The 13,660-nt window shown below is 34.0% G+C and overlaps 2 protein-coding genes across 2 annotated transcripts; both read left to right on the top strand.

The window, feature by feature from the left end:
* The first annotated feature begins 2,360 nt into the window (after positions 1 to 2,360).
* Positions 2,361 to 5,322, top strand: LOC111365909 (tubby-like protein 8). Its single transcript, XM_022986467.1, has 9 exons — positions 2,361 to 2,903; positions 3,110 to 3,224; positions 3,674 to 3,850; positions 3,950 to 4,002; positions 4,099 to 4,195; positions 4,302 to 4,391; positions 4,506 to 4,598; positions 4,934 to 5,001; positions 5,104 to 5,322. Exons 1-9 carry the CDS (start codon positions 2,458 to 2,460, stop codon positions 5,177 to 5,179), a joined length of 1,215 nt encoding a protein of 404 aa, XP_022842235.1. The 5' UTR covers positions 2,361 to 2,457; the 3' UTR covers positions 5,180 to 5,322.
* Positions 5,323 to 8,191: 2,869 nt separating this feature from the next.
* Positions 8,192 to 11,674, top strand: LOC111365901. The gene is made up of 6 exons (XM_022986454.1): positions 8,192 to 8,270; positions 8,351 to 8,461; positions 8,816 to 9,076; positions 9,186 to 9,359; positions 9,449 to 9,555; positions 10,672 to 11,674. Exons 2-6 carry the CDS (start codon positions 8,354 to 8,356, stop codon positions 11,015 to 11,017), a joined length of 996 nt encoding a protein of 331 aa, XP_022842222.1. The 5' UTR covers positions 8,192 to 8,270; positions 8,351 to 8,353; the 3' UTR covers positions 11,018 to 11,674.
* Positions 11,675 to 13,660: the final 1,986 nt, after the last annotated feature.

Genomic DNA, 13,660 nt, shown 5'->3' with positions numbered 1-13,660 from the left:
AATTCGTTTTTCCAAAATTCATTTTTCAATCATACATTCTCTAATAAAATAATATTACACGTAAATTCAAACTTTTTTTTAAAAAATTTTAACCACACATTTTTCATCAATTTACTTTTAAAAAATACATTATTTCCCTAAAATGTGGCTCAAACAAGGGTTAACAAATAAAATGAACTTCAAATAAATAATTCTTTTTCTCGTCACAAATATATTTACAACAAATTGACTAAAATATGCTCAAACTCTACTCAAACTAGGGCTGGGCAAAACCCAATCCAACCCAACCCGCTCAACCCCAATCAACCCAAACCAACCCGATCGGTTTGGGTTGGTTTTTTAAGTTCAATTGGGTAGGGTTGTTTTGAAAATATATGTTTGAGGTTGGGTTGGGTTGGGTTTCGGGTTATGATTTAAAACCCAACCCAACCCAACCCGATGAATTAAAAAATAATAATATCTAAGATGAAAAAAAAAATCTAAAAAAACACAATAGTAAAGATATGAAAAGGACTTATAATTTATAAACATCCATTTTTTTTATATAGATTGATTCCTATGAACACAATTTACAAATGAAATGTTATTTCATAATAAAGTAAAAATTAAGAAGATGATGATGAAATGAATAAATGTCAAAAAATTGTTAAAAAAAAAAACAATAAATACTTCATAAATTTTAAACTTATTTATACATCATTTTTTCAAAAAGAATTCCTTACATAGGTATTTAAAAAATAATAAAAAATCAGAGATTTTCAAGTAATTTCAAGCTTTAAAAATTTATCTAAATTTAACAAAAATATAATCGAATCCAACTTTAATTGAACCAAAGCCCAAACCGACCAACCCAACCCAACCCGATCAAATTTGATCGGGCTGGGTTGGGTTGTGTTTAAGCCATTAATTGGGTTGGGTTGGGTTGACTTTAAATAAAACTGACCATGTTGGGTTGAGTTTGGGTTGGGAAAACCGACTCAACCCAACCTATGCCCACTCCTAACTCAAACAACATTATTATTATTATTATTATTATTTTTTTTCCCTATAGATCACGGGCCTATTTGGTAGTAATTTTGAGAATTGATTTTTTTATCGTTAGGAGAAAAGTGGGAGTCATCTATGAAAGAAAAAATCAAAAATTACGACTGAAATAATAAAATAACAGTCAAAAAATTAATTTTTATGGATGAAAAATCACTCCCAAACGAGGCTACAATAATCTATACGATACAACATTTACTGACTCACAGAGATCTGTACCTACTACCAACCTACCACTACTTGGATTCATAAATTGGATTCATAAATTTCTTCTTTGCTATGTGGCAGGAACTGTATCTTCAAATTCGAATTGAAGTCATCAGATTCAAACCGAACAATTTTCTTCTGATGCAATCTACAACACAAACACAATCCAAGAAGAATACAATTTTTTTTTTTGAGTTGTCATGTTAAATCAATTTACCAAAAAACATCTTGGAATATAAAGTTAGTCCCCGTTTGGCTCCCATTACATCTCATCAAATTAAATTAAAATTCTTTCTCCTAATTTTAACCACACAATTTTTAATAAATTAATATTATACGTAAATCGAAAATTTTTCATTCTTTTACAACCATCCTCTAAAAAAAAAAAAATTTATTCCCCCATTATAATCAAAATTAGTGGGAGCCAAACAGGGGGCTTAAACATCTTAGCGTAAAATGGGTCAGGTCATGTTGCATGAGCAAAAAAGCCCTTCACAACCCCTTCGAGAAACATAACTATCTAGGTAGGTTTACGATGTAAACTATGTTATTTGTCTTTGACTCGAGCAAGTTGTTTTGTCCCACTTTGTCTCGTTAACCTGATTAACTAGGGAATTCAAAACTTATTGTGCCCAACTCAATCAAGTAAAAAATCCAAAAGTCCACTTTGCCCAGGAAAATGATGGTTGAACAAGGTTAAAAACATGGAAGTGTGGACAGACTGAGTAGACAGCATTTGGTTAGGAGTTTTTTTCAAAAAAATTCAAATTATTCATTTATGCTTCGACATGTGTTCTCCCTGTTTTTAGGATCAAGCTACATGTATCATATTTTTTTACTTAATCATTTACCGACTTCTTATAATAGGGGGTGGGGGACTACATATTGAGATTTTTTTATTCACACGGCTCTTGCGTGTATGTGAGAAGGAGTAAAAAGTTTCCTTACACCTTTGAATGTACATATAGAATTGTTACTACTGAGGCACATCCTGCGATTAACCGGACTGTGTGAAGAGGGGCCGGATCACAGACCCAAGGATTAGTCTAGAATAGGACACCTTGTTAAAAAATGCCGTTGGTACTATAAATTCAACAGCATCGAACACAAGATAAAGCATATCTAACCCGTAACCCCAAATCCAATATTCAACATTTCATTGAAGAACCCTTAAAATTTTCTCTGTATTCAAACCATAAACCAATCATGTCGAGTTGCAAGAAAATCTCATTCCCACGCGATTATTCGTACAATTCTCTCTACCATAATCCCCTGATTGACAAGAAACAGAAACACAACCGTAGCTCGAGCGAAGGTGGCAATATGAGGCGGTGTTTAGCTTCTATTATTAACGAAGACAAAGAAAACGCATTGCCCAATGCTATGATGGGCAAAATGTATGGAGATGGAAAAGAAAATGTAGTACCCAATATTGAACACAAGACTCTGGCGAATGGGAAATCTCAGATGAAGGATAGTACTTTGAAGTCATCTTCACTTCAGTCGTGTATACAGAAGAACGTCTCTGATTCGATAATTGGATTGAAATATTGGGAACCCGTTGATTCGGAAAGCTCGAATTCTGTCAATATGTGGGATTATTCGGATTCGGAAGCTGCCCCTGCTGCCCCTTGGTCAACTTTGCCAAACAGGTCAGTGACGCAGCTTAAGATGTTAGATGGAAATCTATTAACTTCTTTTTCAACATGAACTGTCGTGTGCAGCCAAAATTTATTTGTATAAAAAACTTGAGTACCTATCTTGGACTTTATGAATTTAATATTACAAGGTCTTAGCAGAAAATGATTGAATTATACATGAAGAAATTAATTTGTTCAATTCATACTGTTTTCTTCAGATCTTTGCTGTATAGGCCTCTGCCAGTGGATGTTGGGAGGTGTACTTGTGTCATAGTGAAAGATTCCTCTCCTGAAGGACTTGATGGGTGCACTCTTTACACACTTTATACAAATGTAAGCCTGTTTAGAATTTGGGAAATTTATTTATTGCATTAAATGATTATAAGCATTTTTTGCAAACATGATAAAATGTGGACTAAACTCTTGATGCCAAATTATAAAGACCTCTTTGAGATCTTTCTATGGACGAGTTATATACCCTTTCGACCTCATTATGTGCCTTCTTTAGAATCTATACGAACTGATAACTATGGCCCCGTTTGGTAGGGATTTTTTGCCCCAAAAAATTGATTTTTTGACCATTATTTTACTATTCAAGTCGTAATTTTTTACTTCTTCTCTCACATGTGGACCCCACTTTTCTTCTAACGGTCAAAAAATCAATTCTTAAAATCCCTACCAAACGGGTTCTGTGAACTGATTCTGTATTATATTGAACTCCTGTGAATTGTTTTTGTTTTATCTATATGACATTGTTTATAATAATCTCAACAACATAATAGGAGGGCCACGGGCGACAAAATCGTAAACTTGCTGTGGCACGTCACAGAAGGCTTAAAGGAAGATCAGAGTTCAGAATTGCTCAAAATGAAAAGGGAATAATGAATTCATCTGATGACAGTTTAATTGGTTTTGTTACAGCTAACATATTAGGTTCGAAATACCATGTATGGGATCAGGTAAACAACTTGAACACCACTAGTTCCTCTATTGTGGTTCATTTCTCTTAAATAGAAGCAAAAATCATGTCTAAAAATTTGGCCTTCCATACATTTCAGGGAAATCGTCGAAATTCATTGACCAAACACTCCAAATTATTGGCTGCGGTGAAGTAAGCACCTCCCTCTTGTGCCTCTAGAAGGACTGCATGTTTCTATTCGAATGGTAAATCAAGTTAATGATATCTTATTTTCTGCTCTATCCACAGATTCAATCCTACGGTATCCACTTGGACTGGAAATTGCAGATGTATGAATGCATGGATACCAAAGTACCAATCTATGCAGTTAAAGAATACAAACCAGGTGACATAAAGTTATGCCTGGAGAACTGTCACTACTTTTTGACAAGAGTAAAATTATATATTATTCCTGAAATTACCTAAATTCTTTTTAAAACTTTCCCTTGTAGATACAACATATCAATGGACTGCCAATAGAATGGGAGGGGAAGAAGGATAAGGTACATCAGCTAGTTTCAAGGGTTCCTCAATATAATAAGGTAAGTTATAGTAAGGACAAAGTAAATGATTAGGTTTGGTTATATCGCATAGCTTGTATATGTGACGGTATGCACTTAAATTTCATCTTTTCTTACTGGATCTTGTTGCCATAGATTTCGAAGCAGTATGAATTGGATTTCAGAGATAGAGGAAGGGCAGGTCTTAAAATCCAAAGCTCGGTGAAGAATTTCCAATTGACTTTAGAGGTGAATCCATCTTTTTACCAGAAAAAAACCCTTATGATTGCGATTACATTTAAGATAATTATCGTTGAAGATTTGCTTCAGATCCTCTCAGTTAGCACTTCAGCTTACAGTAATGTGAAAATCACGATAGCAGGAGCGGAATGCAACCCTTTATGGGGTTATTTAAATGTATAGTAAAGTCATCAAGGGTGTTTATTTCTGAACTAGAACAATTGCCTTTTCCAAGGGTGTGTATAAATTAAATTAGTAAAATGTGAATCTACTAGTGGAACATGTAACTTTTCAGACACGGTGTTTGGGAGATTAGTGTTCATTTTTTCATTTGGTTTCCCCAGAGGAATGGAAGACAGACAATTCTTCAACTTGGAAGGGTGGGAAAGTCCAAGTATGTGATGGATTACAGGTAAACCTGAACAATCGTGATGGTACTGTTCCTAATTTTCTATTACATTGGCTTTTGAGGTATAAAGTGTGCTTAAAACTAAAAGAAGCTTATTTGCTGCAGATATCCATTGACTGGTTATCAAGCCTTTTGCATCTGCTTGGCTTCTATTGATTCAAAGCTTTGCTGCACAGTGTAATCACAATCTCCTCTGAACACAAGATTACAGTTCCTCTTCTGCATTTTGACCTCAATCTGTATGAGGTTTGTTTCAATGGATCTGCAGCAATCCGGGGGCTCGTACGGGCGACGACCGGGAGTTTTCAAATAGTTCCTTTTCCTCTTTACATGTGATGGATTACAGGTAAACCTGAACAATCGTGATGGTACTGTTCCTAATTTTCTATTACATTGGCTTTTGAGGTATAAAGTCTGCTTAAAACTAAAAGAAGCTTATTTGCTGCAGATATCCATTGACTGGTTATCAAGCCTTTTGCATCTGCTTGGCTTCTATTGATTCAAAGCTTTGCTGCACTGTGTAATCACAATCTCCTCTGAACACAAGATTACATTTCCTCTTTTGCATTTTGACCTCAATCTGTATGAGGTTTGTTTCAATGGATCTGCAGCAATCCGTGGGCTCGTACGGGCGACGACTGGGAGTTTTCAAATCATAGTTCCTTTTCCTCTTTATCCCCTTCCCTTGTCCAGGCTATTATAGCTAAACACAACATAGACATTGTCATTTTTTCTTTACTCATGCAAGCAAATGTAAGTGCATTTGGTATGTTGATTCGAGTAAAGTTTACTTGCTCTCTTCCAACACTAAAAAAAACATTGTTGCTTGCTGTTTGAAAATTGTCATGAAGCTCCGATATTTTCGGAGCTATTCAGCGTAGATTAAAATCTTGATAAAAAATATATTTCAAAATTTAATTAATTTTAATCATATATTTTAAGGACCCACAACTTTTCAACCGTATGTACATTCATAGTCTTTTATTTAAATTTATTTAAATTTTGATTTTTATCTACACTAAACAGGGGCAAATAAACTTAAAAGGGTGACTGTTCAACCCGTTAATCTATTTTGAATGCATGATGCCCGGGCCCAAAGTTTACTTGCTCTCTTCCAACACTAAAAAAAACATTGTTGCTTGCTGTTTGAAAATTGTCATGAAGCTCCGATATTTTCGGAGATATTCAACGTAGATTAAAATCTTGATAAAAAATATATTTCAAAATTTAATTAATTTTAATCATATATTTTAAGGACCCACAACTTTTCAACCGTACTTACATTCATAGTCTTTTATTTAAATTTATTTAAATTTTGATTTTTATCTACACTAAACAGGGGCAAGTAAACTTAAAAGGGTGACTGTTCAACCCGTTAATCTATTTTGAATGCATGATGCCCGGGCCCAAGCCCAATCAATGATGGGCTTCCGATGGTGATATTCGCAGGAATACAGTAATGGCCCAATCAGGGTGTTTGTCTCATATATCAGATACACGACAAAATTGCTATCGTGTCAAATATTATCCAAAAAATTGTAATTCCAAGTCACTTCTTAGTACTTGACATGATGCTCCTAGATGCCGCCACGTGTCCAATGAGTCAATCACAACCGTAACAAATGACAACATAGAGAAGCTTCAAGTGTTTGGCACCACATTTTATCCGACACTGCTCACGTGACTGCCAACAAACACAAACAAACGTGACCACACTTTGGAGAAATCAACTTTAATATGGAATCATGTTAAAAGAAATAATTTTCTCGTTTAAGATTAATCATGCAACTACAATAAAAAATTTAAAATTAATTTTATTATTATAAAGTTGAAGACCAAATTATTGCTCTAATCAACTTTCTTTTATTTATTTATTATTATTATTTTTAAATATGAAATCACGTTAAAAGAAATAGTTTTCCGTTCAAGTCATGCAACTACAATAAAAAATTTAAAATTAGTCATGCAACTACAATAAAAGTTGAAAACTATCTTATTGCTCTAATCGACCATTTTTTTTTTTTCCATTTGAAATCATGTTAAAAGAAATAATTTTCACTTTCAAAATTTCTCAAACGACTAAAATAAAAATATTAAAAATCAATTATATTATTAGAAAAGTCAAAGACTATCTTATTACTCAAATAATCCACGAGTACTATTGTCTTTTCTAGTCCTTTTTTTTAATTCGGATAAAAATTAAAACTTTAATATATTTTGATAAAAGTTGATGAAATATGTTATTAAAAAGTTGCATGAGAAAAATAAATTTTTATTTTGATTGAAATTTCAATCAAAATTTCTAGTTCAACCAAACATAAATTTAATAATAAAATTAGCTCTTATTAAATTACATTTCATTTTTCTCTTTTCAATTTTTAACCACATAATCTTCCATAAAATAATATTACAAGTAAATTCGAAAACTTTTCATTCTTTTTCAATCACTCATTTAAAAAAAAAAAAACACTATTCCACCCATTTTTATTTCAAAAAATGGATGCCAAACTGGGGCTTAATAGTTTATCGTTTTAGTATCAAATTGGGTACACGTTTGGTTTTGATTAAAATTCAATTTTAATTAAAATCAAACAATCAATATTAACCACATTTTTATGAGTTCTATAACTTTTCCGTCACATAGTTTAAATTTTTTATCACAATCTACTAAAAAAAATCTAATTTTAATCTCCACCAAATATCCTCCAGTACCAAATCAATAGAAAAGAACAAGTTAATCAACAATTTTTCATTATAGTTATACAAAAAATTCCCAATAATAACGTACATACCTAACCTAGCTCAATATTTTCACACAAGTCTGAATAGAAAGATAAACTATAGTCTTATAAATTTGAACACCCCCAAGTTTATGTGACGTGTTGATAAAGATTTTAACATTTTCTGTTGTTAACAAATGATTAAACACAGAAAAGTTGAAGTGTTAACTTGTTAATAAAACAATAAGTTGAGGAGTACTGGTGCAATTTACCTAACTTATTTTTAATTTAAATTTTTTATTGCTACGACAGTCCAAATTTTTTAGCCACGGTGTGAGTGGGCCCTTGGCACGTGCCAGTGAGCATCAAAACTCCCAGTCCAAAATCGCGTAAAGCGACACGTGTGAGCCGCCGCCAAATAAAATGTAGAAAATAAATTAATATTTCTCCGTCATTCCTTCTTTCGTATAGCAATCGCAAACTCTTTCTCACAGCAAAAATCGTCCGAAGCAACTAGAAAAATTCTCTGAGACGACTCACCCACCGAATTCAGTCTGTGTCTATTAGAGTTAGGGTTTCACTAATATTTGATCTCGAAAACAGGTGGAGTTATATTTGGTTTAATGGTGCAGTTAATGACAAACGGAAACCCGGAATCGCAGAGCGAAAAGATGCCGATGGTGAAGATGGAAATGGAGGATCCTTTGGAAGAAGAGCATGGACCACTCTCCAAGCGTCACAAAGTATTTTATTCTCCTAATTTTGGAGTATATATGCTTAGATACGTGTCTCTGTATCTTTAGGCATGAATGTGTAATGAAATTAATAAAGCTAGGGTGTGAAAAATTAAGCATTTTAGGATTGAGAAGATGACTAATTTATTGAAAGAAAAATTAGAGGCTTTTGATCACTGTTCTTTCTATCGTTCAATTGTTGAAATTTCTTCCCTTTTTGGTTTTAGATTTTTGATTCACCTTGATGTGATCTTTATCTGCGTTCAACATATTTTTTCAAGTTATCAACAACTATTGTGAGTTTACAGTTGTATAGTAATGGGTTACTTTGACGTTGGTATTGTATTTGTTTCACTGTCGCAGCAGAGTTTGGGAATGGGAGGTTTTCTGGAGTCAGTTTCGCAATATCACCCACTTGATGAGCCGAGTCCATTGGGTTTGCAACTGAGAAAAAGCCCATCTCTTCTAGAGTTGATTCAAGCGAAGCTTTCTCAAGCTAGAGCTTCCAAAGTTGGAAGTCATGGTCATGGTAAAAGGGAACAGAGAGGTGGTGCTTCTGGTTCTACTGATAAGCTGAAGGCCTCCAACTTTCCCGCCTCGATTCTTAGAATTGGGACCTGGGAGGTAGATTCAAATTTCACACCTTTCTTAAAACACCTGTATAATGGATTTTATTCATTGAACATTATAATTTTTTGACTGATATTTACTGTAATTTTTATTGGATTTGAAGTACAAATCGAGATATGAAGGGGACTTGGTTGCAAAATGTTACTTTGCAAAGCATAAGCTGGTGTGGGAAGTTCTTGATGGGGGACTGAAGAATAAGATTGAAATTCAATGGTCTGATATAATGGCTCTCAAGGCAAATTACCCTGAGGATGGGCCTGGGTTTATAGATGTTGTGGTAATAACCACTCACTTCAGTCAGTCCTATTATGTTGCAGTGTATCTGCTGTTAATAATTAATTGACAACGAAACATTTCGATGTGCAGTTGGCCAGGCAACCTCTTTTCTACAGAGAGACTAATCCACAACCTAGAAAGCACACCCTTTGGCAGGCAACAACAGATTTTACTGGTGGACAGGCTAGCAAACATAGGTAAGTCTTCTGTACTGCCTGCGTTGGGAGCAGGTCAAGTGGTCAACCATGCTTAATTTGTGTTTTTTAGCTGACAATTTCTGTATTTTCCCCTTTTGTGATCCGGCAGCCATGAATGATTTCACATCTAACTGGTAAAGAATTTTCTCTCTGTTTCCTCTGTGTGCTCGTGTATTTTAGATCACTTCTTATATTTGTAATTTTCTCAGTATGCAAGATCAGAAGGTAGAGTTATTTGTTTGTATGACGAAAGAATGCATCCATATGAAGATTTCCACCTTTGTATAACTTTCTTTTGGTGTGTGTGGATTGGGGAATGTGTGAAAGATATAACCTTGTACTAGCTTGAGGATTAAAAGAGAACAAATACCATCATCTTGTGTGCTGCCAGTTTATTTGTGGTTCGCGGCAAAAACCCAAATGATTCTTCTCAGGCTGGAAAAGTCTATGCCGAGTGACGCTGGTATCATGTCAAACATTGGAAGGTGATATCTGGGTAGGAAAACGAACATTTCCACACACGCTGTACACTATTAGTAGTATGGTGCAAAATGTCGCACTATTCTTCTCAGGCTTTGGTTTCATTGGTAGATTGCCCAACATGGCAAGAAACAAAATTGGAAGCGAAAGAATATTCATTGAAATATTCTACCATCTAGTTAACATCTGTATCATATAGCGTGGTAGCTACAGTGTCTCTGTTATTTTTTTTAATTTTTTTATTCTAAAGTCTTTACTTGCTGGTTACATGAGGACTCCTGTCATATAGTTCCAGATTGGAACTTACAGATCAAAGCAGGATTTATTTATTTATTTTGTGCATGTGTGTGTGGAGCAGATATAGTGTGGTGAACTCTGAAGTTGTTGCTCTGGTGCTGGGATGATTCCTGCCAATGTATTATTGCAATGTTGGGATTGGATCAAAAGTTTAGTGGTTGATCTATTTATTTTAGGGTTACGATTGTTTACATGTATATGGTTTGAGGTATGAATGTATTCATGTACATGCTATAGTTGCATGGTTTGGGTTTTCTTTCTGGCTTTTTAGGTGACTTAGTTTGTCTTTATGCATGGAGCTCTTACATTTACACATGGGTGATTTTTTTCATATTTCAGGCAACATTATCTGGAGTGCCCACAAGGCTTGCTTGGAAAGCATTTCGAAAAACTCATTCAATGTGATCCCCGTCTCAACTTTCTCAGTCAGCAAGGAGAGATAACATTGGATTCTCCATATTTTGAACCCAGGGTCTCTGTGTTTGATGATCCAAGTGAAAACAATAGTGGGTTTGATATGAATAGCGGGGAGAGTTCTTCCTTTTCTAACTTACGGGACCCAGCTTCGCCATCTGGAGCTCAATCATCTTCTTCAAAATATGAACACGATGCTCTTGGTAGACATTCAGAATCTTACCCTCGCGAAACACCGTCACCAAGCTCAGGTAGAACTGTATTTTGTTGATGAAATGTATGCTAAACTTAGTGTTTTTGTTACAGAGTAGTATACTCATTTAAACTTTTTTAATACATAAAGAAGTATATCTCGCCTGTCATGCTCTCTATTTAATTGTTTGAGGATGGCATGGCTTCTTTTACCTCTTCTTATCTACTTGCAAGAACGGAACCCTTAATCCTGTATATAAATTTCCCCCATGATTATTTGTTTTTCGTTTAATTACAATTATTAGTGCATTTATCGAAAACTGGTTTGGAACATCTCGCCTTTGATGAAATAAAGAAAAATGAATGAGAGACAAAGCTGAAGTTACTATAGGGTGTGATCTTTTGGGTTTTGGCTAACAAGTTGATCATCCTTGTGCATCTTTTTAATTTACCTATTATAGAGCCACAGTCTGACACTGGAAAGGAAGCATAAATTGGTTTGTATTATAAAATTTTGTTACTGGAGGAATTTCAAACCCATTGGCACCTCTAGGTTAAACAGAAAAATGCATGAATTAAATATATTTGGGAAGTGTTCCAAATATCTATAGTCTCTTGTGGAAAAATTGCAGTTCAATTGTGATTTGATAGTGTTTCAAATTGTTAGGATGATAGGCAGGGATTTAGAGGCCGGCGAGCTAGGGCGGCCGACCTAGGTGGATTCTCCAGGAGGATTTTTTTTTTTTTTTTTTTTTTTTTTTTTTTTTTTTTTACCCGGGGGGTTTTTTTTTTTTTTTTTTTTTTTTTTTTTTTTTTTTTTTTTTTGCTGATAATAGATAGAATTTTTAGGTTATATATTTGATAATTCATATTAACAACAAACATATCTGTTAGACATATCTGTTAGCTTAGCTGGTTATCCTTTCCATTATTGAATTGGAGATTCTGAGTTAGAAACTCTTCAAGAGCAGTATTTTTTATAATTTTTGTATTTCAACAATTTTTACCAAAACAAATGCAAGGAAAGTGATTCGAACCTGTTACATTCCTTAAACATATCAACCACTTTACCATCATGACACTTATTGATTTTTAGCACATAATATAACAAAATAATATATGTTTAATTTACTGGTTTAATGTAAGTGGAAACATTTTAACCGGTGCTGTGTTCCTCTTCTTGATTTTCTTTTTCTTTTCTTTTCTTTTTTCCCTCTAATCAATTGATTTGAGAGTTTCATCAATTAATGGTACATAAATTTGTTGGAAAATTAGCCTTAGTGTCGTAAGGATCTTTCAACAAAACTTATTTAATTAATAAAAGGTTCCACTTTTCGTTCACAAAAAATCGATTGCGAAAAAGTGGAATTATACAAGCACATAAATAATTTCAATTTTGTTAATATAATAATGCGTGTTTAATTAACTTTAATTGTAAACTGAATTTTGACATTTTGTTAATATATATTGCTCATTTATTTGAAAAATAAATTATGTTATTTTGCAGATTATGGAACGATTTTTTTCATTCAAAATGAAAGTTCGTACCTAATTTTAGTGATATATATAGTTCTTCTAGTTTTAATTCGTACGATTTTTTGAATATTATTTAATTAAATATTAATAAACAACCTCGTTATCACGGACGTTGGCCATGGTCCATGGATAATAAGCTTTCAATGCTCGCGATTCGCCCTAGCTGAATTCAACCCCTGGATTCGCCACTATTGTGAGATATTTTTAATAGTTTAGAATTTCCTTGGGGTTTTGACTACCAAGTAATATGGGTCATTTTGGGGGCAGTCATTTTGAAAAGAGTAACTAGAATCAAGATGTGACACGGGATTAGTAGTATTGACTGTAAATTGCGTTTTGAAGTTGATTGTATCAGGCTGTTGAACTCAAGGAAGATTTTTTGCCCTGTTCAACGTGGTCTGAGTCCCCTCGTATGCTATGGTTGGAGAAGGGCCACAACACAACTTCTTTATGGAATTTTCATCTCCCCCTTTCCTCGTTCTCTTATTTCAGAGAGGTGGAGTAAGTGATGCAGAGCTCAGCTTGTGATTGTCTACCTTACCAGCAACTAAGTTGGAGTACAGATCCTGTGTACTGAGTTCATGCACTCAGATTAAGAAAACTGATTTCACTCTCTAAACTGCCAAGCTTGGAAGTAAAGATCTTTTTTATATCCAGTTTTGTGTGCGTGTGTGTATGTGGGAGGGGAAGAATATAGAAGACATGTCCCGAAGCAAAATTCTATGAGAAAGCTTAAGAATCTTTTAAGCTTGTACACTGAATCCTGATACAACTCCAGTAGTAGTAGAAGTGTAGAACACAATGTCTTCCGGGAGATATACAGTTACATGATGATCAGGGTTTGGACTTGGACTGATGGACCTCTGCCTATCTTTTGCATTAATCTATTTAGCTGGTACATGCTCATCTGTAACAGGGAGAGTAGCTAGATATTTTACCCAGGGCTTTTCATTTTACAAATTCCCAAAAGCAGCTGGCGCACCAAAGAGATTCACTTCACCCTTTCAATTTAGGACAGGATATATATGGAAGTACCAATATGACAAGTTCATCTTGTAGGAGTATGTCAAATTTCCTATTTCAAAATGAATAATTATATCGTCATTTTCATGTTTGTAAGTTCCACACTGAGGTTAAAAATATATATATATATATATATATATATATATATATATATTTGAGGATG

The sequence above is a fragment of the Olea europaea genome, chromosome 2, assembly GCF_002742605.1.
Source record: "Olea europaea var. sylvestris chromosome 2, O_europaea_v1, whole genome shotgun sequence".
Taxonomy (NCBI): Eukaryota; Viridiplantae; Streptophyta; class Magnoliopsida; order Lamiales; family Oleaceae; genus Olea; species Olea europaea.
This window is presented reverse-complemented; position numbering and strand designations above follow the sequence as displayed.

Excerpts from the sequence above, each read along its gene's own strand:
- LOC111365909 (XM_022986467.1), top strand. The coding sequence starts at position 2,458 with ATGTCGAGTTGCAAGAAAATCTCATTCCCACGCGATTATTCGTACAAT. Across the intron at positions 4,196-4,301 it reads AGTTAAAGAATACAAACCAG|ATACAACATATCAATGGACT; the intron begins GTGACATAAAGT and ends TTTCCCTTGTAG. Across the intron at positions 4,599-4,933 it reads ATTTCCAATTGACTTTAGAG|AGGAATGGAAGACAGACAAT; the intron begins GTGAATCCATCT and ends TGGTTTCCCCAG.
- LOC111365901 (XM_022986454.1), top strand. The coding sequence starts at position 8,354 with ATGACAAACGGAAACCCGGAATCGCAGAGCGAAAAGATGCCGATGGTG. Across the intron at positions 8,462-8,815 it reads CACTCTCCAAGCGTCACAAA|CAGAGTTTGGGAATGGGAGG; the intron begins GTATTTTATTCT and ends TCACTGTCGCAG. Across the intron at positions 9,077-9,185 it reads TTAGAATTGGGACCTGGGAG|TACAAATCGAGATATGAAGG; the intron begins GTAGATTCAAAT and ends TTGGATTTGAAG.